Below are 27769 nucleotides of genomic sequence, written 5' to 3' on the forward strand. Positions count from 1 at the left end.
CGACCACCAAGCTCTCTAGCATCGTTCTCGCTTCTCGTCATAGTGCCCAAAGCTAGTCATTTGTCAGCGGCAACGGTTACCATTGATACAGTTGGTTAAAACATTGTTGCACGTTTTGGCACGGTTGAAGTGTCCGAGCTTGCTCAAAAATTTAACACCCATTTATTTTCTGCTTACGTGTAAGAATCTTTTCAGAATACATGCATAAATAAATAATATTGAGAATTCTATCAACTCTCGAGTGTTTCTCCATTTGCCTACTTCTCAAACTTGTTTCTCATTTCTCTTATTTATGTTCTGAACATCATAGGCTCCATTTGTGTTACCGGACTCGTGTTCCATTATGTCCTTAAATTAAACGACGGTGCTTCGATATTGAGGTGAGTTTATTAAAAGATACCTGCGTATTTGTGGGTAGCCAACTCCCCCATCATTTCATAAATCTTTAACCATTGTTTTTAAAGAAAGAACTCGAATGGGAGACATCCATCCAAAATTGGATGAAGAGCAGGATCCAAAAGGCTCACTCGCATTGAACATCCTGTGACTTCACCAACTCGAACACTAAAGAGGCATCTTCACTTTCAATCCATATCTACTACTGTCGAGAAGTCGAATCCTCCTGGGATTTCTTCTTTAGCTTGTTATCCACACATCATGTCGTGCAATGCTATCCTTATCTCAGAGAAAGAGGAGACAATCGTGCGGGTGCAAAAAGCCCACCACAAACTTTATCATGGGAGGGAGTTCGACGTGAGTGCAGGGTGGACCGCACCGTAAGACTTGTCACGTTGGGGGTGGGCCGGTGGGGCGTTCTGCTGGGCCGAACAACACTGACAACCACCCCAAACAGCGGATCCCGTTGGAACCGTTATTTAACGTCAAAATGGGAAAGAAAAGATTAACATGCCATTCTTGTCCCTTAACATGCCATTCCGTTGTATTTTGAAATAAAAGAGTAACTTGTAACAGTTGTAATTTAACAAGAAGTATCAGGTAGTAAAGAGAATTAGCAGTATTATTTACTCGAGCCAATGAAAAGAATTATGAGTCCACGCTTGTTGCAGCCGGAGGTGGACACTTCCTCTTTTTTCTTTTTCCTTTTCTGTTTATTAAAGTAGGTGTTTCATACTATACGGATACGAATACACCTAGAAGAGCATGTATACAAAAGGTCTCAGAAAGCACCAGGCAAACCATCCTCACCAACCCATAGGGTGTCTCCTGAATGGCTCGCAACATACGCTGCCACCCAGTCCACCGCCCTGATCGCATCATGGTATGCATGCATAACTCGAAAGAGCACCCCCTTTCTCACCATCAACCATATGTCACGGAACGAAGGATGAACTCCTCCATCACTGTGAGGGTCCTTTCATTGACACTTCGTCAATGAGACAGTTAGTGCCGTGGAGTTGAAAGCTGCATGGAAGGGCATCATCTTTGTCAAATTGGCTCTAGAAGCAGATTGTATCCATCTTGAAGATGATGCGACTCTGATGATCGATTGAATTCAGAAAAGTGTTGACAGGCACAGGCACCTGGATGGGCACCCATTCTTGCGGGACATATATAAGATTGTGGAAGGGCTTGCAGCTTTTCGGGCTATCCATGTTTATCGAGAGGCGAACAGTGCGGCTGATTGGGTTGCATCCTATGAACACACCACTCAAAAGAATGTCATTGGGAGAGACCATAGTTCCCTCCCCAACCTTTACATCGACTTCTTTTTGACTCTTATAGGTGTACTCATGCACGCATGGTGTGAGTTACCGTTGTATCAAAATAGAAAAAATATGTTCCTGTTGATATAGATTTGGATGTAAAATATTATTTAACTGCGATCAGCACTGGAAATGTGTGATAATGACCATTGTTCCCATTGTATAACAGCTCGCAGAATAATGGCTAGTTATCGGCTGCAATCCAAATTCCCGTGACTAACCTGGCTGTTAGTTTTGAGAGGAGAAGAAACCAAGCTTTGGGGGATTTTATGTGGGACCCACACGTAATCCATGTGATGGTGCTCTTTCTTGTTTTGAAGTGATGAGGAGCCTTCACGTCTCCTGCATGCTGTTCTCACCCAAAGCCCAAAGGATTCTTCGTGCCGGCTCCCGAGTTTCTTAATTCCTATCGGTGCTGCATGCCATCGTAATAAATAACATCTCCAACCGTGTTCTTTTCTCTGAATTTCTCCATATTAATCACTCAACTGCATCCGATAATCCTCAATTCATGTTCATTTTTAATGCTTCGGTTTTGGATTGAGAAGTACTGCGCATCCACGACTCATGGACTACTAACCAAACTACCTATATAGAATAACCAAAATTTAAAGCTTAAATCTTCAGAAGATCCTATAAAGCAAGCTAAATTAGTCGTTTGTATGTTTGGGAGGTGCAAATGTGGTTCTTTGTATGTTTTCTATGCTGTGTTCCTCCAGTAAAGAACACTTACTTCTTGGGAGGAGGCTTTGAAATGGTCTTCAGCGATTAATTGATGTAGTCACCTGAGGGTTCTAATCTCTCTGTTGGTTTGATATTCGTAAAGCATGAAGTGAGAACAGAACATTTAGGCTCGTATCGAAAAAACATCGTCTTATATTAATAAATAGAACTAGCTAAGAAGCATGAATCCTAAACCAACAATGTTCAAAGTCGAGGGGATATTTTTCAGTAGCAATTTCAAGTTAGGAAGACTAGAAAACAAGCAATTACCTTCTCTCAGGCCCATAAATTGGATCCCACGTTAGAGCTTTTTAATATTTAGGTGGTACGACTTTTTGTTCTTGCCCGTGACGATGAAATATGTGGACCAATTTGCGAAGGTCTTTTGATGTGGTTTGGATTTTTCAGCCGATAAAAATTGTCAACCAAAACAATTGACCATATGGCTTGATCTAGGCATTGAAGGGTTCTTTGTCGGATCAAATTCGGCAACTTTTATTGGGTGTGAACAAAAAGCTCTCGTTTGTGTTATTAAGATTGAAATAATTTTTACTAGATATCAACAAAAAAAACTTTATTTTTGTGTTCCTAACACTGTTTTTTTTTTGATTTTCTTGACTGTACTCATTTACGTTTAGTATGAAGTGCCGATATGTCAAAAAAAAAAAAAAAAATCAAGATCCAAGTCTCACTTAGTTATGAGAATCTCAAAGAAATATGTATTCCAGTGCTGCTTAGAATTACAACGTAGAAGTGCAAAAAGATCAGGCTGGTGCAGGGATTTGACAACCTCGTAGATCAGTGATGCATAGCTCAGCATAAGATGCTTCCATTTTTTCCAAATCCTTTCCAAACTTGCTCCACCTCCATTTTTTCCTGCCATATTCCTTCCTACTTAATTCAGTGAATGTGATGCAGAACGGATCTACCAAGTACACATAGAATCATTGTCCAGTGCATGATTGGGCAAATTTTTCAAAAGCTTCAAATTAGGCATCAAAAAATTGCTTCAAGCCGCAGTAAAGGGCACACAAAGGTACATTGAATCCACAATCATTTGATAGCTCAACAATCAACCGACTAATTTTTGGGCAATAAACTCATGAGTTGCTCTCTAATCCCTTTCACCGCATGATAAGCAAATTGTTCGTGCGCACAAATTAGTTAGTAAATTTATTCTTTTGCTCCATCTCCATCATTTCTTGAAATCAAAGAATCCTCCAGTACACCAATAAAAGGCTCAAGAAAATGAAAAGTTTATTGAGACCACAACTCGGCAACTCCATAATCCGGCAAAAATTTTGTTTCTGCATGCAAAGCATTGCTCCATAATCACGATAAATCTCAACAAAGTAACATGTTATTCCAACCTTAACATCTATTCTACCATTCGGATATTTCATCTTAAATCAAGGATGAAAACTTACAAGAATTTCTTTTTTGAAAAAAAAAATATACAGCAAGATCATTTCGTGGTTAAAAAAGAGTCAACAATTTCTTCCCAATACACGGTTTTGCTCTGCAATAGATGCTTCTGAAGAGAAAGAGGTAGCCCTCTCTATTTAAAGAATAGATCTCTTCGCTATTTAGTCGATGTGGAATTAAGTACAGGTTTCTTTATTTCAACGACTGGCTTTTCTTGTTTACGTTTTTTTTTTTTTTTTAACTCGATTGGTTGGACTTTAAATTCGAGCTGTCGCTGTACCAAAAAATATATATATATATTTTGCACGAGTAGGCAGGCAGGAGATGGGCACCACCAGTGCGGATGGGTCATGTGCCACAGCAGGCTCTCTAGGCTTGCTTTAATGATAAGAAACCACTCCATTTTGGCTTTTGTGGTGTAGGTCGCCATTCAGCCGATCCCCCGGTCCCAACGCTTCCCTCACCGCGCCCGTCTTTCTCGTCCCCCAATCTACTTCCATATCTCTATTCCATGTCTGACCAATAGAAATAATTGATGGTGTCATATGGATATGGTACCAAATTAAGGTTCAGCAACCAGCCTAAGAAATGACAAACCGTGTCATAAATATACATTAAACGGCTTTTAATAATTTACCAAAAAAAACGATTTTAATTATGTTCTACACCAAATAATTCTAAACTTGTCTCGTTTTTTTTCCAAAGAAAAAAAAATGAAGAGATAAGTCCATCATGCTACCTAAATTGCAAAACAAAATTTATTTTTTGTTTAACAAAAGCTATTAAAAATACTAAATCAACTTTTTTTTCAAAAAAAAAAAAATCATTTTATCTATTTTTTTTTTGATTGAGCTAATAGTGGCTGTTATTTTCGCCATAGGAAACGGCCATTAGCCGCGAATGCGACGTTTCAAGTTGACCCGTGCCCCGGATACCCCACAAACTAGATTTCACCAGATACGATGGCGGATTTAGGATGGTCTCGTTATTGGACGATAACATGGTGAGGATCCACCATACTATAATAGGCGGTCCCTTCCCCTCAAATAATTGATTTTAAAAGCATAGATCGATTCTATCGAAAGATTGAATTGCTTGTTATACTGTCGACCGTTCTGAAGAAGTACCATAAATTTAATTGTCAATTATTTTGATCGATCTCAATAATATTTTGTTTTTTAATCTTATTAAATATATTCATACCAGATTTATTTTAATAGCCCTCCCTCACCCTCACTCCGGAAATATAGGGGTTTAAAATATACAAGTATTATACTATTATATATAAATTAATAAAAAATAGCAGTCATCGTAAGAGATTATTTAATACATAAAATAAACAAATATTGTTAATTTTTCTAATTTATGTTTCTGAAAAGTTTGCATTGTGTAAATAATAATAATTTTGTATTAAATGAATATATTTTTTTGGGCACAATGGCAGCTGACACCTATCAAGCATGGGTGTAGCCAGCAAAATTAGAAAAAAAAAAGATAAAACAAAGAATGAGGCACTGACGCCACCCAGGTGAAGCCTCAAGAGTTGTAGGCCTCAAATGAAGCCACCCAGTTAGCTATGTTGCTTGCCTCTCTATAGACATGTGTGGCCCACGAAAGATCATCCTCATCTAAGAGTCTACGAATATCGCGTAGCAGCACGTTCGAACTCGCGTCTCCAGCCCCGAATCCACTTTATTACCATGGTCGAGTCTCTCTCGAGCAGAATACAGTCCGCACTCAGTATCCATCTCGTATGAATAATTCTCTTCTATGCAGCCCTGAGCTCAACATAGACGACAGATGTATCGAAAATCCACGAGTCCCTTGCCGCAACTAGTCAACCTCGTGGTCTCGATGACAAAACCAATACCTTCCGTACACCCTCCTTCGCTGGCACTCCTATTCAAATGAGCACCCCTTTAAAATAATGTAATGATCTATAATGTTTTGGGCGGAGGGCTGTGATTAAAGCCTAACGCCGTTAGAGAGAGAGAGAGAGAGAGAGAGAGCATGACATGAGAACGTGACCACATGGGGAGTGCAGCGCTGGCCTTTGGATGGTACGTCAAAGACAACATTTTCGGACGCTGAGACCAAAGCTATAAAAGACGCTGTTTTCATGCACCCACGTGGCCTTCCGTCCTCTCCCCGAACCCCAATGCCTCAGACCGGTCTCCACGCCAACGTCATCTTCCACCCTGCTCCTTACGCTGTCTCGTTCGTCACACCAACACACACTTCCATGCAGACTTGTCGCGCATCCATTGGTCGACTTGTGGGGCCCAGGAAACGTTTCGCACCGCCCTCGGTCATAAATGGACACGTCGCGAGACGGATCTCGATCCTGTTTGGGATAAGACAGCCGAGTGGAGTCGTCAATTCTCGTCCTACGGGATACCGTACTTCTTTTAGTACCCCAACCACCGTGGTTTAATTGACCGGGAGGCCCGGCTGAGAAAACGTTATCATGGGAACATCACGCACTGTTTCCATCCAATGGGTGCTTGACACTTCTCGAATTGTTTGGTTTCTAGGGTCGTCTCCACTGTCAGGTCCAAAAGGTGGGCGCTGGCCATTGCCAGCCATTGGATTAAGGATCCGACGGTCGTGGAAAGCTAAAAAGTTCCAACAACTATGCTGTCTAATTAGGTTATTTTTCAAGGGGAAATTTTGGTCTTCAAGAACAAACCTGCAAAAGCGTGCCGTGTTGAGATTTCAATCTCCAATCATTGCAATCTGCCTAAAGATAAAATTCAAGTATTATGAAAACCATGATACTATGCATGAAGTGGTTTAAAAATGAATAATTTTCCAGCAATGATACGATGATTTTGTTTTGTGTTAGATTACGGGTCGCAGCGTCACAACCTATAACCTCATCTAAAAAGTATAGCTAAAAGGTATTCTTTTTGGGTTCCTTAGTTCTATATAAGTACCCAAGATCTCCTCAACGAATAACTGATATGAGACTAAACAAACACTTGCACGAATCCTCATATACTCCCTCCATTCAAATTCTGACGTCCTCGTTAGGCTAAAAGTTCAAATCTATTCAAATTTAATCACAATCACCACGATCGACTTGTAGTCAGCCTCCATAAATCCATATTATAGTGTCTTCTAGTCCACATAGGCTATGAGTCAAGTTCGCTCTAATACCATTCATCACAACCAAGGACCTCATCTAAAAAAACTAGTTAGAATGTATTATTTTGCGTTCCTTAATCCTATATAAGTACCCAAAATCTCTTCAACGAATAATCGTTGTGAGACTAAGCACACGCCCGCACGGATTCTCATACGTAGTTTATTGAAAAAAATGGATTATGGTTTGTGAGTACTAGAACCACTTTGAATCTGATGAATCTGATCTAGTTTGCATTTTTGTTGGATTTATAAACATGATCGATGGAGTCAATTTCCGGATGTATATTTGGACATCAATTTGACTAGTTGTTTGAGAGCATGGCCTAATGTTAACTTGCTTGATTGGTGAATGGATTAACTTTATGCTCGATATAGTTTTGGAGCAACTTGAGATCTACAACTTGTGTCCACCTTAATTGCCTTATTCAAGCATGAGTCAATTACACCATCTACCGACCTCTTATACAAGTCCAATGACATTGTCTTCCATTTCCTACAACGAGATCATCCTTTCACCTCATCAACTACTTATATTTCCTTGACCAAGAACTATTTTATAATATCTCCAAATGCATCTTAATCTTTATTAAATCATTTTTTTTTCTTATAGATCTAGAAAAACTTTGTGACGATTCCAAGTCTTTGAATGGCTCGTCGTTGAGCAATTACGATCGCAAGCAATTTACATCCTACTTGAATTTTTTGATCTTTCCCCTGCTAATTTAAGACGGTCAAAAAGATAGCAAATGTCCAACTTTGGTTTCATTAGGTGGCTTTATGTGACATGGTTTTGTGCCAAATTTCAATTGTTTAGAATTTGTCTATAACCTACGTAAGAAGGCCCAGGCGTGTTAAAAAACTCACATCCTTGTTTTTATCACCTTTGCCCAACGAATCCACAAACTCCAATTGTTTAGAATTGGTCTATATTCAATTTTGTTCCGCCCGCCACATCATTTAGGAATTGGTCTATATTCAATTTTGGCCAAAATATTTAGAATTTATTTATTAGCCATAAATGTTCTAAACTTTAAAAGTATATGCTAAATTATCAAAGGTTCAAAAGAGCAAATTAGAATGAATTGAAATGAAAATCATGATAGCCCCATCTTCCAACATATTTGATTCGTAACTAAAATTAGAATTATATTCAAAATAAAATTTGAATACTAGAAGAAAGTGAGGATTGAATTTTGCAGAATCGGAACATTTTCATTTCTTCTCCTAAAATCAAAATGGGAACGAGGCTTTCTCCGACCGAACTGCTAGAATGGAAGACACTCATTCTCATTTTCATTTCAAAGCCCAACTTTCTCCTATCAAATATATCCTAAATTTAAACCTCAGTATATAGGATACAATAAATTCAAACCGGACAGCAAGCAATCAGTGTTTAAGGCAACAAATTCACAAAAACCATAATTTTTTTTTATATCACAAGAAACATATACTAATCAATAATTGATAGATGATTTAATTGTTTAGTGACTTTTGTATAGATTTCACTTTTTTTTGGGAGGGGGGGGCTAAGACGAGTGACTCATACCTGATGAATACAAATGCATCCAATAAAATTAGAAAACAGTATATTATAGAGTGCACGAATATCTTTCCATTTTTAGCCCATAAAGTGCTATCTATATGGAAAATAATTATAACTGCCCTTAAGTCTATCCAAAAAGAGATGTAGGTGCTGAAGCCCAAATAATTATTTATCTAATCCAAATAATTTGATACCTAATGGATATAGGGCACAACCTGTCGGGCAAGAGAACCGGTGGCTTTGAATCCGCGCCCAGCTGTGCGTGGACATGTGAGTCGCAGAGAGAGAGAGAGAGATTTTACGAGTTTTAACGGCAAAACCATGAGAAAGTGAGTCCACAGGAAGGCAGGATGGGGTGAAACTTTTTTTTTTTTTTTTCGTGGTAAAATGGGGTGAAACTTTTGGACCCTCCATATGCCCTTCGTATCCCTTGGGTTGGTCTCTCTCCATTGAATTCTGAGAACAACCTTGGAAGCTGAGTTGGAAAACCTTGTCCTGTTGGTGAAACTGAAACCCTCCCCTCCATTTCTCTCTTGTTTCGGCAGCCACCAATCGATCCGTTGCAACTCATTTCTTCGAATCTTTTTTCAATCTAGTTTGGCTCGACACCCCACTCTTGCAATCTCCTGAGTAGAGATCGAAGCCAGGAGATCTTGCTTTTTTTTTTTCAGTTGTGTTGTTGTTGTGCAAAATTTTTCTTTTTCGTTTTTTTTTTCCATGGTCCTCCAAGGAAGGAGTGCACGAGCATAGATTGTAAGCAGGGGAGATAAGTAGAATGATGGGTGCAAATGCCCAGGAGTCGGATTACCCAGAATTTGTGGAGGTCGATCCTACTGGAAGATATGGCAGGGTACCTGCACGGACAATTCCTTCCTTTCTTCCAATCCTCGATTTTTTTCCCCCTTTTTGTTCAAAGTTTCTAACTTTGGCTAATTCACAATCTTTTTGTTGTTGCCTGCAGTACAATGCGATCCTTGGCAAGGGAGCTTCAAAGACAGTGTACGATCCCATTCCCTTATTGCCCACCCCGTCAGCTTCTCTTTTTTTCCTCCTCTTGATCCATGGATGTCTCATGCGATGTGCTTTTGTTGTTGTTGTTGCTTTTAATTTGATGGCAGTTACAGGGCTTTTGATGAATATGAAGGGATTGAGGTGGCCTGGAACCAGGTGAAGCTATGCGACTTCCTCCAGAGCCCTGAGGACCTGGAGAGGCTCTACTGTGAGATCCACCTCCTCAAGACCCTCAAGCACAGGAACATCATGAAGTTCTACACCTCCTGGGTCGACACCTCCAAGAGGAACATCAATTTTGTCACCGAGATGTTCACCTCCGGCACTCTCAGGCAGTATGTCGATCTACCAAACCTTTTGCCGCCCTAAAGGCCTTGGCTTGGTGTTTGTTCTCGATCCATGATCCCTTGCGTTTTCTTTCGCGATAGGTACAGGCAGAAGCACAGGAGGGTTAACCTCAGGGCGGTGAAGCATTGGTGCAGGCAGATCCTGAGGGGCCTCCTCTACCTCCACGGCCATGACCCTCCCATCATCCACAGGGACCTCAAGTGCGACAACATCTTCATCAACGGGAACCAGGGAGAGGTCAAGATCGGCGACCTCGGCCTCGCCGCCATCCTCCGGAAATCCCACGCCGTCCATTGCGTAGGTGAGTGCCCCACGGTAGCCCTACTTATGTCATCAATTTCGCGTTTCAGAAATAAGGCGGTGTTTCCATCGTCGACAGGCACGCCGGAATTCATGGCACCGGAGGTGTATGAGGAGGAGTACAATGAATTGGTGGACATATACTCTTTTGGGATGTGCGTCTTGGAAATGGTCACCTTCGAATACCCCTACAGCGAATGCACGCATCCGGCGCAGATCTACAAGAAAGTTATCTCTGTAAGAGTTTTGAATCCTAGTAGCTGCTTGTAGTATTGCTGCAATGCCTGAATTCATCTGTCGTTGTTTTTACCACCGTAATTTGCATTCCGGTAGGGGACCAAGCCTGAAGCTTTGTACAGAGTGGAGGATCCTGAGGTGAGGCAATTTGTCGAAAAATGCTTGGCCACAGCTTCCCGAAGGCTTCCTGCGAGAGAGCTTCTGAAGGACCCATTTCTCCAAATCGATGATCACGGTACGGTCTATAGAGAGGCAGAATTGAGCGTTATGGGCAAGCAACCTTCTCTTGATCTTCTTCCAAGTAATGGCTCTTTGTACGCTAATGGATTCTCCGATAGCTTCGATCAAGAGAGACGAATGGAAAATGGATGGGACTACCCTGCTGCCGACATCGAAACCCATGGAATGGACCTTTTCAATGGCCAAGAAGATGATCCAGTCGCTAATGTGGATATCACGATCAAGGGAAGGAAGAGAGGAGATGGGGGCATTTTTCTGAGGCTCAGGATTGCAGATAAAGACGGTATGAGAGATTTTGCATTCTCTAAATATTTCTTGTGTTGATTCATTCGTGTGCAAAGGAACCCATCACCCGGAATTTGTTTTGCAGATCATGTGCGTAACATATACTTCCCGTTCGACATCGAAGCTGATACTGCATTGAGTGTTGCGGCGGAGATGGTCGCCGAGTTAGATATAACTGATTATGAAGTGACTAGAATAGCAGAAATGATCGATGGAGAGGTGGCATCGCTGGTACCGGAATGGAAGACAGGACCATGGATAGAGGAGCTGCCAGGAGTTCCTACTACAATTTTCTGCCAGAATTGTGCATCCAATGATTCATCATGTGGTTCGCTCCTAGACTACCTTTCACTTAAGTCTCCAGGCTGTGTTAATGTGCAATCAATTCATTGTTCCAACCTTGAGTGTGCTGCAATGCATGGGCGGTTCGAAGAGATAACATATCAAGTTGAGGGATCTGAGCACGATGCGACCGAGGGGCCACAGGTGCTATCTACCAGCCAATCAAATGGGCCCGACTGTTGCTCACAAGCTACGAAGGAGAATTACTCGGATGATGAAGGCGAGCGATCAGCCAAGGATGTGAGAAATAAACACATGAATGGCCATCTGCATAGCGACACTAGAAAATCATTGGGTCATTGGTACTCTGGTTCTAACCAACAGTGTTGCCTGGAGGTGCCAGAATTAAGATGCGACTTTCCAACTGATAAATCCAATGACTCTGAAAATGAGATCCGTCAAGAATCGAGATGGCACAAGGCAAGGTACCGGACAGAGTTAAGAGAGCACAAGATTCGGCATCCATCGCCCGACTTTGGCAACAGGAAGATGAGAGTGGAGAATGGCACTGCAGGTTCCTTGGTTAAGCCTCCGCAAACTTCTGATGACAAGCCAATGAAGTCCTTCCATTTGGGAACGCATTTTTCATTTCGCATCCCTCATGGCGACGCAGACCGGATCCTCACAAATGTGAGTTCTCTGGCTGATACTAATGCAGGGTATTGCTGGAGTAGCCGCCCCGATTTGGGATCCCAAAGGGCCCGACATTGTGAGGCGAATGCTGAGAGCAGCCCTGAGGGGTTCACAGCAAAGAATTTCTATGCTGAGGCTCTTCCGCCAAAGTCTCTTTCCAGGACCAAGTCTCTCCCAGTTGATGCGGTGGATGTTTGATATCTGTTTAAGGCATTCTCAAATAATTCCATCAACACTCACCTCGACTGTATATTGCTTTTGGCCGATAATTTTTATCAGACTATATAGCTCTTCAGCCTCACTGTATTGGGGGTGGTAGAGTGGATGGAAATGTGATGGGTGACTCCATTCACTCATGAGCACCATGTAATGTTCTTTTACTTGCTAGAATTGAGGAGATCATTTTAGGCAGACTCGGTATGATGTATTCTATGCGGTGTAACTTGATGAAGATTTGCATGAGGAATGAGAGACATTTCATTTCATTTAGATGTTTTTCCTCACAAAATTTTTTAAAAAAAATCGCAATCTGTGTCTGTCCATTTTCCTTACGTTCAGGGTCAGCGAGCGAAGAGTTCAAAATTCCATATGGCAGCTGCAAGTGGAAAAGGGAAAAATAGTATGGGTGCATAGCCCTCTACAATGTTAATAAACTAAAGAAATCCCCGAATAAACTGGCAACAATTTCAATCAGCGAATAAGAGCATGGAATATCTAAAATAAATTGACTGAGGATGATCCAGTGAAGCCATTCATAGCATGCTGGATGGAGATGCCAACTGTGTGTGGAGCCATGCATTAATATTTTTGCAGGACGCAGGTGCTGGCTGTGTATTTCATTCATTGGCACATGGTTGGAGTCCCTTGGCCAACCCGGAGGTCATTTAGAACTGTCTGAGGTCCTCAGCCAGCTTCCACCACATGCTCCCTTCTCTTCTGAAAGGAATTGGAATGGTCCACTTCATGAAACTTTTAGGTCCCCCAGCTCTTAAAATTACGTCGATTGGAGACCTGGGAGGAGGTGAAGGAAGTCGTGGATGATGCCATGCAGGCTTGAAATGGGGAAGGGATGGAAAGTGACAGCTGAAAGGGTCCACTTTTGGATGAGATGGAGGTGATCAGGAACTTTAGAAGGTGGCTTAAAAGTATTATGATAAGCATCATCTGAATTGGTGTGGGTGGTGGGGAGGTGTAAAGTGGCCGCTCCTTTTGAATGATTGGAGGCTGGGAAAACAGAGAGCACTCCTAACTTGCCTACTTCCATTGGGGCGTGGCATGTGGTTTTTATGGGAGAGAGCGAGCGAATGAGATATGGTGGCTAGAGATTAAAAAAGCAAAGCCATCTTTTTTTGGTTGATCACAAGACAATTACATGGTCGAAGCAAAGATTCTTTACTCGTTTGTAAGCTCTCCTCCATGGCTCTTTTGATCTCAGCATCGCATACAGGCTGCATCTAAAGAAAGTGAGAGCCTTAGCCAAATTAAAGGAGGGAGCTTTTGGTGGTATAATTAGGACACCGTACAAAAGAGGTGTACCTGCTTGCCACTAAATTAAGGGGAGGGGTCACAAGATTCAGAAACTGGCAGGCCATGATCCTGATAATCTTGAAGGATATGAAACAATCTAATCCATGGACCTTCAAATTTCACATCAGCTGCAGCACAAGGCTGCTTATGGTATGGAGAATCGAAGCAGTTTATCTTGTGTTACTTCATCCTTGGCCCACCTCATACCAAAAGATTGCTTACGCTAGCATTTGGTAGAATATGGAATCCACTAAGATAGCCCCAATAGATTTTTTTTCTTTTTTAAAAGTACTACCTTTCTTGTAGATGGAAATAAACATGAGAGATTTGATCCCAAGGTTTTGCGTGTTGTCGATCTTGTGAGCTGTGTGGAGTGCCAGTATCCTGCAATTCTGCTTCCATGATTCAAAAGATGCAGCCAAAAATGACCAGGATGGTCTTGTGTTTCTGGCCTATGAATGGAAGAAGAAATTAGAAAGGAATTGTTGGAACTTGGTATATTTGTTCTTACAGCTAGGATACACATGCCCAAGTCTTTTTTTATAGGCAAAAAGGCTTGATTATATACTGGAATAGACACTTCCAACCCCAACTTTATCTCTAGATCTCACACCAAATTCCTGCCATCCAAAGCGATGAATGGAGGCAAAGAAGAGGCTAGAACCACCAACAAAAACCGGCCAAAGGAGAAAAAAACTGGCTCGCAGAAGTTCATAAAGACAACATTATTTGACATCTTTTTACATCACTTTACAAACCCTAAATGTGAGCCCATATCTAACCGATGTCTCGAAGCCACATCTTTTCCCTCATCTTGCTTCGCGCCATGTTTCAACATATTGATCATAATTAGATGAATTTACCATAGTCTCGAGTCCTGAAAATGTTTGTGTTTACTTGGTCAGAAATGAACCAAAGATCTCTTAAAGGAAGAGGGCTCCAACTACTAGTTGGAGCAACGTTAACAAGGTTAGTCAAATAACCTTACCCAGAACCTATAAATTAGTGAGTATATGACATCTCAAACCGGACCAGAGGGACAAAAACAGGGTCAAGAATGGTGTTCTTTTTTGTCTGCATGCAATTCTACACGCAACCCGTAAGATCACTCATCACGTCATTTGGATTCAGCTAAGTCTGGCTTTTGGTGCCGTTCTAAGTTTCCAATGGGGATGGAAACCGAAAGCAATAAGCTCAGAATGGAAGACTCCCGCACCAATCCAATCCGAAGTCCGCCTTGCACCGACCAATCCGCAACGAAGAAAAGAAGCGGTAGTGGCAGGCACCCTCAGGAACCATTCCACTCTGAGCTGGTATTCCCGGGGAATTGACCAATGGGCATTCTTCTGGCTGAAAATAGTTACAAGGTTTCAAGTGAAATCCCTACGGAATCGGCAGCCTAGAAAGCGATATGGACAGGGGACTAGGGGTGCAAATATGCCAAGGAGCTCATGACCTGCTCGAGCTTGGCTTGACTTGAGCTTGGCTTGACTTGATTGTTACTGGGCAAGTCGAGTCAAGCTCGAGTAGCTCAAACAATTTTTTGAATCGAACTTGAGTAGCAAAATACTCGGCTGAAAATCTCATATATATAATTTTAAATATAATATTATATTATATTTTGTTTTAATTATTTTTTTATTTATGATCATGGCAGGGCTCGAATTCAAGCTCGAGTATGGCTCAATTAATATTCGAGTCAAGTCGAGTTAATCTTAAGTATTACTTTTTTTTATTATTGATTCAGTCGAGCTCCGGCTTAAATGTTGAGGCTCAATCAATATTTTAAATTGAGTTGAGCTTGAATCTTGGCTCGGCTCAGCTCGATTGCACCTGCTATCCATATACCAACAAAGAAACCCATGGACAGCTTCTGGAATATAGGCTTTTGTTTGCCAAATACCATGAATTGCTATTTATAAATGTTTTTTTTTGCTCTAAATACCATGAACTGCAATCTACAAATGGTTGGGTTGTATAATGGCTGAGAACCTATATGATTGTTTCTTCTCAAGAAAGACGGGCAATATAATTGTAGCTAAAATCTTGTGGTTATCTGTAACTCCAGTTACCTGCAACTCCCAAGTGGTGTTGCAGATAGCGACCCTAAATTTGCAACTCTGAATGCTGCAAGTCAAGGGGCCTATAGGTCGCCAACTGGTGCAAGAGGCCTGCTTGTTAAGTCACATACAGAATTCCAGCTTGCAAGCAAACAAGCAACTTTCGAATGATGCTAAAGGACCCTTCACTCTCATTAGATTTCACCTGTGAATCATGTTCCTGCAATTTTCTCCTTTCTTTTTCCCTGAGGAAACAGCATTAATTCTTATAAAGGTCATATATTTTGCTATTGCGAATATCGTAGCTTTCACAATGAGTTCAGAAATATATACATCATATGACGAGTCACTGGAGAGCAGTATTGCACTCCAATCAATCACCATAAAAAAGAGAGGATGAGAAGTTACATTGCATTACTTTAAATCAACCTGAAGCTTAATGGACATGTACAACAGGGTAAGCACTGCACCTTGAGGAAGGGGGCCAAATCTTGCGAGGTTAGCACCTACCCATAATGCAACCACCACCAGTGCAACAAGGCTGCTGTTGTTCTTGCCACAGAGCCAACTGCTAAAATTGATGCATAATGTAAGCAAAATACCTCCACGGCCTCCCAAAATCCAGGCAATTATATAGCCGGTCTTGTATCCAATGTCCAACTGCCTGTCCAGCAATGCCATTAGTCCACAGATTGTGAGCGATGCTCGGTATCCAACTGTCTGCATGAAGAAGAGGATGAAGAAAGCAAATCTTAACACTTCACTGAAGGAGCCTCTCTCGTGGTTTGGGTTTTCTTGATACGGATTTTTCTGATAATACCATGAATATTGCCTATTCTGCTTTTCATGATGCATTCGCTGCTTCAGTTCTGCCCATCTATAAATCCTTCTCATTTCTTCAGAATCAGGATACCGAGTCCATCTTCTACTCTGCGGTCTCCCTGTCAATCTGGGATATTTAAGTGTTACGTCATATTGAGCTCTTGAGACTTCATCAGAGAGAACCTAATTCAGAAAAGACGATCCAAATTAACTTGAAGCAATTTTCTTCGCATAAGATATTTAGAAATTTGTGAAGCTCCAACTATTTAAAACAATCATCAAAATTCAGCGGCATGCCTCTTTGCAAGGTGAGCTTTGGTGTTACAGTTGGTGGAGCATGTCATATAGTATTTATCCTAGTGCTGGAAAAATTTTAAGAAACCTCATCACTTCACTTCATGGATCAAAAATTTCTTGTCTCTAATGCACGAATACATACTACAAAGTGGATTTTAAACTTTATGTTATTCACCTTTAAAAAATTGTAGACTGATGGCTAGAATTATCTTAAAGAATGAATATGACTGTACCCTGTCCTAGAGGACTATTGGATCAACACTCTTGATTAGTTGTCAAACAGTGGACTCGGTGGCAGACAATGTTTAACGTTCATATGATATCGAAAAAGCCCAGAAGAAAAGCGAAAAGTTAAAATCCAATATACATAAATTGATGTAGTCACCAGATAGAAGCCCGTATACAAGAAGAATCTGCATAGAAAAATTACAAATTCTGATTGCAAATTAATTCTCCAAAACAGATGAACAATTTATTGATAAAATTTTTGAAGTTTATAAAGATAGTGAAGAGATGAATATAGCTTATTGCCGCGATGTTCAATATTTGACTTTTATCACCATATATTTGCTAACACAAGTCAGAATACAAAAAGGTGTGTGTGGGTGGTGGGGCAGGGGGGTTACAGAAGCAACTACCTCATATGCACAGCGAATGCTCTTAAACATCTCACCAGCTTGCAAATCCTTGCTAACATCAGGATGATACTGCAAAAAACCAAAATCAAAAGGGAAACACTATCATGGCCAATTTCATGGTTGACATTTATGAACATATTACAGATCCATAAGCTGTTATTAAAAATTCAGATTTTCTTTAACAAATAGCATGCAACTACAAAATGTGCTGATTTACCAACCATAACTTGTACAATAGTAAAGCCAAAGAAATCTCAAATTGATAAGCATTTCCTGGTTATGCTGAAATACGAAGGACAATTTTCATTTCCCAGAATTACTTACAACAAAACAATGTTTCTTTCTGCAAACAAGAATATGAGAACAAAACCATAAAAAAACCAACAAGCCTTATCCTTCTACCCAGTGTAGGCTTTATTCATCCTTTTTCTACATCCATTGCTATCAAGTGCTACATCATTTGCTATCACAAGCAAATCCCAACAAAACCACACTGTAAGGTGCATATCCCACAAAGGAAACACAAACATGATATAGACTTCATATCTTAGGGACTTTGTTTTTATCACTTAGTATTGGTTGGTGTTATTTTGCATTGAAATGGGCCAATTAGTATGGTCCAATATACTTGATCGGCCATAATTGTTACATTTTGCACAAAAATTTCAAAAGTATCTATGTGAGAATTTCTTCCCTGAGTTGATTTGATGTTACTACGTGACTAGAGTTGGTAACATCAATACTTGTTAACTCAGTTTTAATCTCAATGTTGGCCGAGGATACTGAGTTTCAATTACAGCACCTTTGACAATTTCAGAAAAAAGTTCTGTTTTTGCAGTTTTAACAGAAGAAGTTTTAAATAGTAAAGGAAAATAAAACAAATTAAGAAAAATATTAGGCATCATTAGAATGTCTTGGAATTCAGTTCTAAGGGTTTTTTTTAATTGTTAAAATTATTTACATATGGAGGATAATACTAAAATCTAAAATTACAAGCTAGAAAGTAGAAATATATACCATTTGTCTTCTATGAATTTTGTACACCAAAAATATGCACCCATGTCAAAAATAACATTTTGTTTTAAAACTTTTGCAGAAGTGCGTATATTTTTCATACATCATGAAATCTAAACAGGGTCCAAATAATCTTGTTTAGTTGATAAAAAGGGTGATCCAGTGCACAAGGCTGATAAAAGAGGAGGGCCAAACGTATGCAACCTTGCTCCCGCATGTAGGAAGGTTGTTTATGTATTTCGAATCTGTGATACCAAGGTCACAATGGAGCAACCTCACCATTGCCCCAAGACCTCCTCCCAATGTGCTTTAAACTTACTTGAAACTCAAATAATTTGAATTAATCTGGTGAAAATGCTTTTTAAATCCTTAGTCTGTCATTCATTAGAAAGATTAACTATATACAAAATATAAACAAATTGCCTAAAAAAGAGGCTTTTCCTTTTATAAGTTATGTTATTAAAACCACAGGGCCTGTCTTGGCCAAGGGCAGCGGAAATTAATGAAACTCAAGCAAATGAAGTTTCGGCCAATAGTATTCCAGTTCCCAACCAGGCTTCAATCTCATCTATAAAGTGTAGTATAAGTTTCTTTTCTTTCTTTCTTTCTTTTGGGGGCCGGGGTTGGTTATGTTTATCAAAAATATGATGCATGTTGAAGATGATTCATAAGTTTTTATTTGTTTATAAGAACAAAACTCGTATTCTAATAATTCAAATGTATCTCTATTCATATTTAAAAATCTATCCAAAACAATATATCAAAAGGTTGGGGTTTTTGCATTTTCTAAATTCACATTGACAAGATATGCATGCCTTGTTGGGCCAATATCATTCAAGTAATGACACTAGAAACATTACTGCCTTGGTGATTTATATGAAAATTGCATATCTGCAGGGAATTAATAATAGTGCTTTATGCATGTTTACACATCAAACACGTATTCTATTAATTTAATATGTATTTTGGTAAAAAGTGCATATCAGGCGAGGTCTGCCAGGTCAAGACTGGTCTTGAAATAATGAGCTTGGTTGCTAAAAACTTAGCTGAAGCTCGGCCTGCCCTGTCCTGAATCCAAATACTCCAATATGAGCCTGCCATCATGTTTCAGCTATGCCAAGCCATGATTTAGGAATGCAAGGCCCAGTGTTAGTCCAAAAACCACCCAAAACAACCTTTGAATTGCTTAAAATGTTTTTCCCCTTTATTTTCTTAAGAGAGAGCTATCTCGTGAGTGCTTCGACAACTAGATGCGTCAAATTTAAGTGCTGCAACTTCATTTATTGTGGTAAACTGATGTTTTTTACACCAAGATCTTATGCACAGCATGCATGCCTATGTTGAGTGGGGCTAGATTACCAAGCTCACTAATTGCCGCCTTAAGCTCGACCAAAGTTCAATCTAGTTCATGTTGTTGAAGATCAAGCTAGGTCCAACCTAAAAGATAATTTAGCGTAACCCATCCACAGTGCAGGCTATGTTGAATAGGTCATGGGCTTGTGGCCCGGCTGAGCATAGTGTGCCAGTTCATCAGATTCTGAGGCAAGCAGGCCCATCTCATACAAGCTCAGCAATTATATTGTATGCATCAGCCAGCATGAAGCTGGTATGCCCAGCATTGAATCCTTTCCATAAGGTACATCAAGGTACACCCTATGACATGACAAAAAGATCATGTTTGAACATGTGAGATACTCATCTAAATGAATCCATCATCTCAAAATCAAGTTAAACATCTGTGTTGTTAATGAAAAAAATAACTCAAATAAATTGCTGCACATTATATACCAAGAGCACAGCATAGCTAAGTCCAAAAAGATTCTTAAATTATTTCAACAAACTTACATGAAAAGGAAAACCAAATACATCTATAGATAATATGAAACTGCATTAAGGAATAATCAACCTAAACTTAAAATACTTCCGTAGTTCTCTATCTTAGTAACCCTCTAATGATAGTTCTCTGTAAACTCATCATACATACTGCTGCTTATCAAACCAAGACTTTTGGATATTTGCAACTTCTAATGGTTGCTTAATTGACTTGAAATATCTACACAGGTCAGACCCTTATCTTCATATCATACTGTGGTCTATGTGTGAAAGCAGTACTCTTGGCATGAAAAAACTTATGCCCTCACTCCCAATTTATTGCTTCTATGCTCTCCTACATTATCCTCTATTATATGCCCCCTTTTTTTTGGACATCCTCTAACTCATCCAAACAGATCAAGAGCAGAGCTTCAAAAGTGCAAGATGACTGGGAGAACTGCCAGTGCATCTTTAAGTTGTGGCATCCTTCTTCAACCAGCCTTAGCATGTATCTCACTCCTTGAAGTGGCACTAGGACAAGTAGGCTAAATACAGTCTAACTCTTCATTTACCTGTGAATTTTTCAAGCTTCATTTGTTTTCAGTTCGTAGCAAACAAGGTTCGCTGTACCGGTCGGTACCGAGCGTACCGTACCCGTACCGATGGGTACCATATCGGTACACCAATGTCGGTACGGTCGGTACCGAACGTACGGTACCGTACCAACACTCGGTACGCCTATACTAATGCGGCACCGGTACGGGGTTCGGTACCGGTACGGCGAACCTTGGTAGCAAATGAACTGGTGATTCCTTTGATTTAGGAAAAAGATTAGTTCTTATTGTATTTTCAGATTTATTTCTAGGTGAAACTTTAGATAATCCCACATGTTTTATTATTGACTGGATTGTGTGTCTTTGCTTAAGATAAGTGCAACTTTACATCATATCTGTATGAGAAAATTAGCAGTTTTTCAAGCAGTGGACTTTTAGGTTAATTAGAAGACCTATGTTGAGTCAAATTGTGTTAGCCATCCTAGAAACATTTTGGGTAAGTTAGGAGCCCTTTAGGATTAGATGACATTGCTATATGGTTGTTTATCATCCATAAATAAAAGTTCACCAAGAGTTACTAATTTTATATAATTTATTGACATCTTTGAACAAATCATTTTCTTTTGTAGTGGGTTCAAAATATTTATTTCTTACTCATCTTCTTATTTCCTTTATTTCTTTTCTTCTTCCCACTCTTTTCGATTATGAAAAATTTAATTATCTGAGCACCACCATTTTGGAATTACTGAAATCAAATGCTTGGGAAATACGTCCGGAAGTTTGACCCAAAACCTCCTCTCAAGTAGAGGGGTGAACCACTGAGCAATACCTTCAGCTTGTCTTTTTCTCTATCCACTTATCACAAATGATTTACACCCAACAATGCTCAATGGTTTGTATAATCTTTCAAGTAAAATATCATACATATACATGCACATAAGCTCACTTTACAAAAGGGCCTTACATCATGAATTTCAGTGTTTGGTTTTTGTGAATCCAAATGTTTCTACTTTAGATTAAACTTGTTGCAATTTTAACAAAGATAATGATAGAAATGCTTTTGGGAAACGAGGCAAACTAGCCACACTTTTGGGAACGAGGCAAACTAGCCCATTTGACCATACTAAAGTAAGTGAACTTGGGTAGTATGAGCAAATCAAGGTTCGACAGACTGGTACTGAAGGTCATACCAGCCAGCAACTTGTTTGTTATAGTACAGTACCATACCATACCATTCTAGGGTATGCCGAGAATAGGGAGAAAGAGAAAGGAGAGAGAAAGGGAGGAAGGGGAAGGGCCAAGAGAAACCCTAACTCCCTAAACCTAGTGGAGCAAGAAAAGGGAAGGGAGGGAAGGAGGGAGGAAGCTAGAGGTAGTATACCGAAAAATACAGGGGAGGGGGGATGCTCTCGGAGGGGAGGGAGGGGGTGTTAGCACGTAGTGGGCAGCGATCTCTCAAACATTGCGATTGGGGGAGGGGGGAGGGGCAGCCAACTCTCGAACATTGCGACCAGAAGGAAGGGGGGGGGGGGTTAATTATTAAACCGGTAGGGTTGAACCCTAAATTGGCCACATCTCGAAATTATGGGCTGAATCATGTCGATCCCAATCAGTCCGATTCGATACGTCCCGAACCAGCCAATTCGACAAGATTTGGCCATGCTTGGTGTTAATCAAGGACCGAGAACTTGGTTTGAGATTTGATTTTAGTTTTTTCCCAAGACAGATGAGTCTAAAATTCCGCAGATTCTATGGTTGTGGCTCCAATTTGGCCATTTCTATTCAAGACTACAAAAAATCCAAAAGTATCAATTAAAGCTAGAGAAAATAACAAAGAAATATGATCCACTAAAACAATTTTTGGATGTATTTGTGCTGTTTCTTTTGCACTCGGACAAACAAAATATTATACGTTGGACTAAAATGTTAAAAAATCATGTTTAGAGCGTGATATATAATTTAATTATTTGGTGTCAATCTAATAGATGACAATTTCATGAATATGAGATTTTGAGTTCCAAGATTGCCATATTTATGTCAAAAGCTTAGCATCCTTGTAGCTTTGTTTGGGACCTTACATTACAATGCTTCCAAATCTGCTAGCGATTCAAATTGTCTCTCTTTAATATAGAACTTAATGCTTACCAATTTTTTTGTAAATAGTAAATTCAAGAAAAGATTAGCATAAGTAACCCATAAATACACTTAGCTTGGCCCCAATCTTTTTGCAAGTTTTGGCCCAAACCCTGAAACTTCTTCTAGTTTCAGATTACTCAGTTTGAGACAAGAGTATATTGATTCAAGTTCTGGTGAAACGTCAAACCACGATTTTAGCCACTAGAGGAATAATCACATGTGATATTCCATTCAACCTTAAGCAACTCTTTGTTCATCTATTCCTTTCAACCCTATTCTACTAGCATTAATCGACCAGTATTTACCTTTCTAGAAGGGATTCGAACCATACATCTGGAGTTCCTTTGATGAAGAAGTTGACGACATTGTTAAAAAGATTGCAATTTCAGCTCACACAATAAAGCTTCGACACAATATGCATACATTCAAAGAATGGCACGCAAATTGTTTTCTGAAACTAAGCTTCAACAAAAGCTCACTTGGTCATTTAAGCTCCTCTAGTATAGACTTATTGTAGAGAGAGTATATGCTGGTCTCAGATACCCAGTCCTCTTGTGACTAGGTTGCTAGACGCGGAAGCATTTTTCTAGTTATGTTAATAAGACGGAACTCGACAAATTTTTCCTTCATGAGGCAACTAGTTACTAGATGCACTTGTTTTTCTTTAAAAAAAATATTGATCAAATATAAAAAAGAAATATAGCAGGAGATCAGAACGAACAATGATTACTTGTCTTGCAATTGAAATCATGCCCATGTAAAAGAAACAGAAGTATCCAAATTAAAGTATTCTTGAATAGTCATCTATTTAGAAAAATTTGGCACTGTACACCCAGAAATACAAGAAATTTCGAGCAATATCTATAGGATTTCCGCTACGGATGAGATGAAATAGAAGAGGAAGGATAAGAAGGCGAGACCTTTCTAGCCAGAAGGCGGTAAGCTCGCTTGACGTCGGCGGCGGAGGCGCTCCGGGGGAGCCCGAGGACAGCGTAGTGGTCCTGCTCCCCGCCAAGCGATCCCGTCCCCGCCGCCACGGGGCCGGCACGGTCGGCGGATCGCCGAACCCGGCCGCCGGCCCAGGCCCAGAGGCCGACGAAGGAGAGGGAATTCCGGGAAGGGAGGAAGAGGCCGCCACCGCGTTCGGAGGAGCTCGGCCATGGCAGCAGGAAGGAGGACTGCATCGCCACTCGCTTCCAGCCCTTCGCCGCTCTCTCTTTTCTCCTCCGCCACTACTGGGCTCGGGAGCTGCCCACATATGGAGTTAACGTGAGCCGCGGAGGAGCGTAGGTCACGACGCTCCGCATTTGATGCCCACTCGTTGTGATGGCAGCCGTTCGCGTGGCAGGACTCGTTCGACTTTCAAAGCTCTGATACACTTGACTCCATAACATATAATCCCCACGAATGTAAATGTCAAGCTTGAACTAGTTTCGGCAAGTGGATTGCCGGGACTAGTTCAAATCTCAATATATATCATAGAAACGAACTTGTGCATGAGCCCCTGAAAACAAGTAGCGTCTCTCGCCACACAAAGAAGAAGAATGATGTAGATGTCAAGCTTTAACTAGTTCCAGCAACTGAAAAAACTGGTTTCAGCAAGTGAAGTGCCATGACTGGTTCAAATTTGGACATCTGATAGAAACGAACTTATGGATAAGCTCGTGAAAATGAATGTAAATGCCAAGCTTGAACTAGTTTCGGCACTTGCAGTGCCGGGACTAGTTCAAATCAGAATATCTGATGGAAGTGAACTTGTGCTCAAGCCCCTGAAAAAAAAAAAAAGAAGGGGGTTTCCTAGAAGACGAAGAAGAAGATTTGTTTTATAAGCAAGTCACGTGTGTTAAACAATCTTGCATATAACCTTCTTTGCTATAATAGTGTGCATGGATTGCTATTTATATGTGTGTCCTCTCTTCCTGCACGGCTATAGAATTGTTTTGTAGCCGTTGTACGAAAACATGAAAATGTAATCTTATTAGAGATGAATTGTAGAGGAACTTATTATGAAGTTTGATTTCCTATTTTTCCATAATAACCACTAATAGTTTTGTGATCATTATATGAATATATAAAATATGGTCATTAATATAATAATTGAAACATGGAGGACTTATTATTGGTTCTTTTTTCTATGATAATAACAAAAAGACTTTGTTCATTATATGGAAATATAAAGTTTGAGGCTTATTATAGTCAATGAAATTCTAAAAGAGACCCATTAGAAAATCCATTTCTCATGTTTTTGTTACAAATAAAAGAAGATAAAAGATTTTCACACAATAAAACTAAAAGACAAAAGAAGGCAGGAGGAAGTACTTTTCTATGTTGTTTTATTCATCAAACAAACAACTTTTATATAGGCTAATACCCCACAGATAATAGCATGAAAATAGGCACTACTCAATGTGCAAAAACAAACTCCTATAGACTAGGTAAATATAAACCATATTCTTCAGAAACCAAAAACAAAATAACTAAAGATCCTAAAGAATAGGACGACATGGACTACTAGGACAACACAGAATGTGCAGATCACTAATTTATTTAACAATCCCTCCCTTAAACTGATGTTCCAGACATAACATTCAGTTTAATAAGAGTCAAACTTTGAAGCACCATTCCTCAAATTGAATCATTTGAAGTACAAACACCAAGCAGTTTTTCGAACCTCTGAAATGCAGGAAATTTGAGAGGCTTGGTTAGCATATCAGCAATCTAGCCTTCACTTCTGCAGTAAATTAAATTAATGGCTCCATCATTCGTGAGATCCCTCAGGAAATGATACTTCACATCTATATGCTTGCTTCAACCGTGTAGAACAGGATTTCTAGAGAGCTTTATTGCTGAACTATTGTCACAATAAATTGCAGTTGCTCCCTCTTGCTTGAAATGCAGCTCTTTAAGAATTTTTCTCAGCCAAATAGCTTGACAAGCACAGGCTGTTGCAGCAACAAATTCGGCTTCAGTGGTTGATAAGGTGATGATTGGTTGCTTGTTTGATGACCATGAAACAGCCCCTGACCCCAACATAAAAACATGTCCTAAAGTGCTTCAAGCCAAACTCGGTGTACTCACAGGATTACAATCCTTCATCCGAGACCTGTCCAGAATTTCTCGCACATACTTCTTTTAAGAAATAAAAATTTCAGTAGAGGACTGCACCACTTCGATACCAAGAAAATAATACATCATACCAAGATCAGACATTTCAAATTCAACCATCATGGATCTTAAATTTTTCAAACATGGCTCTATCACTTCCAGTGTAAATTAAATCATCTACATATAAGCAAACAATGAGCATTTTTCCTCCATCTTCAATTTTTATGAAAAATGTATGTTGCCCAAGATGACAACCCAAGAGGGGGGGTGAATTGGGTTTTCTAAAAATTGTGTTTTCTAATTTTTTACTTTAAATTGAATGTAGCGGAATGATAAGATGTTACTTACTTAAGCTCTAGGTAATTATAAGTAATGCAGTGACAAACTAAGCTAGAGCAATTATACTATGGCTTTAGAACGCAATTGATCCTAAATTAACTTATAGTTGTATGATCAATTTAATCTATGTAAATTGTAAGAATAGAGTGAAAGCTAAGAAAGTTCTAAACAATCTCTTATACTCAATTAGGAAATAAAGCTAGAGATATTACACAGTCAAGTATGTATGTAAGGTATGAAATGCAAGAAATAAGGCATCACAAACACAAAGATATATAGTGGTTCGGTGCACCCCAGCACCTACATCCACTCCCCAAGACCTCTTGGGAATTTCACTATAATCCCTCAGATTACAGTCGGTTGTTTTACAAGCTCACAACCCAACTTGTTGTTTTGCGAGATCACAACGAACTCGGTCGGTTTTCACAGGCTCACCGACTAGAACCAACCGATTATTTTCACGGGCTCACAATCCAACCCAGTTGGTTTTTCCAAAGGCTCACCAACCACAACCTTACAACGATTGTTTTCCGGGTTCACAATCAACCCAGTTGGTTTTCCCAAAGGCTCACCAACCACAACCTTTCAACGTTGGTTTTTCCCTTTAGCTCACCAACAAACCTTAACCCCTTAATTCAATCCCTTGATTGAATCAAGTTACAAGATATTTAGAGCAAGAGTTTAAATCAAGTACAAGCTTCTCAAATAAGCGAATATAGCAAATATAAACAAGTAAAGTAAAGGGAAGAAGCCCTCAAACAAATTTGTAGATGGAGGAACTCGGCTTCTTCTTTACTTGACCCTCTTCTGATTTTGCACGAAGTAGAGGATCACCAAGGCAGCACACGGATGGAGAGGAAGCTTTGGGATTCACTTGGATGCTCTTCTTCTCTCTATTTTACTTTGAATGGCCCTTTTGTGCTTATGGGAGATTTTCCGTGTAATCTCTTTGAAATCTTTTTCCTAAATGTTCTCTCCCACTTCCATACCTTCTCCCCTAGCTCTCCTCTTGATTTTATAGCTTTAGAGGGAGTGCCAACAAAAATCTAGCCGTTAGAGACAAAAATAGAGCCGTTGGAACCAAGAAAAAACTAGCCGTTATGCCTCCCAGCGTGCTGGAGTCGACTCGGCTGAAGTAGGAGTCGACTCGGCTGAAACAGGAGTCACTTGTGAATAGTAGTCTGTCGGCACTGTAGCTGGGAGTCGGCTCCGCACTGTAGCACTGAAGTTGGAGTCGAGTCGAGATCACTGTAGCGCTGAAAAATCAACTTTCTGTTTTTTTGTTTGTTCTCAGTCGGAGTTGACTCGTAGAGTATCGGAGTCGACTCGAGCACTGTTTCTTGAAACTCTAGAGTGCCAGAGTCGACTCTAAACTTCCCGGAGTCGACTCGAGGACTATTCTTTTGAATCTTTCTTTGAATTTGCTCCTTCAACTTGAATCCTTTGAACTTGAAACTTGGGCCAATGAAGTGAAGCTTTCTTCCAACTTTTTTTGAGAGCTTTTGAA

At 40.0% G+C, this 27769-nt stretch overlaps 2 protein-coding genes across 3 annotated transcripts; one reads left to right on the forward strand and one right to left on the reverse strand.

Annotated features, from left to right (window-relative positions):
* Positions 1 to 8976: 8976 nt before the first annotated feature.
* LOC103723763 (probable serine/threonine-protein kinase WNK9) lies at positions 8977 to 12447 on the forward strand. Of its 2 annotated transcripts, XM_008814791.3 has the most exons (7): positions 8980 to 9412; positions 9524 to 9561; positions 9681 to 9908; positions 10002 to 10222; positions 10301 to 10458; positions 10555 to 10981; positions 11069 to 12447. In XM_008814791.3, exons 1-7 carry the CDS (start codon positions 9338 to 9340, stop codon positions 12154 to 12156), a joined length of 2235 nt encoding a protein of 744 aa, XP_008813013.2. In that variant the 5' UTR covers positions 8980 to 9337; the 3' UTR covers positions 12157 to 12447. The 2 variants fall into 2 exon arrangements, with proteins under 2 accessions (XP_008813012.2, XP_008813013.2); XM_008814790.3 differs by having other exon boundaries at positions 8977 to 9412; positions 10002 to 10458.
* Positions 12448 to 15804: 3357 nt separating this feature from the next.
* LOC103723768 (dnaJ homolog subfamily C member 18) lies at positions 15805 to 24079 on the reverse strand. The gene is made up of 3 exons (XM_039116203.1): positions 23739 to 24079; positions 17303 to 17371; positions 15805 to 16550 (listed from the first exon to the last, which is right to left on the reverse strand). The coding sequence occupies exons 1-3, from the start codon at positions 24000 to 24002 to the stop codon at positions 15960 to 15962; spliced, it is 924 nt and encodes a 307-aa protein (XP_038972131.1). The 5' UTR covers positions 24003 to 24079; the 3' UTR covers positions 15805 to 15959.
* Positions 24080 to 27769: the final 3690 nt, after the last annotated feature.

Source organism: Phoenix dactylifera, unplaced genomic scaffold, assembly GCF_009389715.1.
Source record: "Phoenix dactylifera cultivar Barhee BC4 unplaced genomic scaffold, palm_55x_up_171113_PBpolish2nd_filt_p 000076F, whole genome shotgun sequence".
In the NCBI taxonomy this organism is placed as follows: Eukaryota; Viridiplantae; Streptophyta; class Magnoliopsida; order Arecales; family Arecaceae; genus Phoenix; species Phoenix dactylifera.

What these genes read in the sequence shown, in the direction of transcription:
- LOC103723763 (XM_008814790.3), top strand. Translation starts at nt 9,338, where the DNA reads ATGATGGGTGCAAATGCCCAGGAGTCGGATTACCCAGAATTTGTGGAG. An exon ending in CTACTGGAAGATATGGCAGG is followed by an intron (nt 9,413 to 9,523) that starts GTACCTGCACGG and finishes TGTTGCCTGCAG; the next exon opens with TACAATGCGATCCTTGGCAA. An exon ending in CAGGATTGCAGATAAAGACG is followed by an intron (nt 10,982 to 11,068) that starts GTATGAGAGATT and finishes TTTGTTTTGCAG; the next exon opens with ATCATGTGCGTAACATATAC.
- LOC103723768 (XM_039116203.1), bottom strand. Translation starts at nt 24,002, where the DNA reads ATGCAGTCCTCCTTCCTGCTGCCATGGCCGAGCTCCTCCGAACGCGGT. An exon ending in ACCGCCTTCTGGCTAGAAAG is followed by an intron (nt 17,372 to 23,738) that starts GTCTCGCCTTCT and finishes GGTTTTTTGCAG; the next exon opens with TATCATCCTGATGTTAGCAA. An exon ending in GCATTCGCTGTGCATATGAG is followed by an intron (nt 16,551 to 17,302) that starts GTAGTTGCTTCT and finishes TTTCTGAATTAG; the next exon opens with GTTCTCTCTGATGAAGTCTC.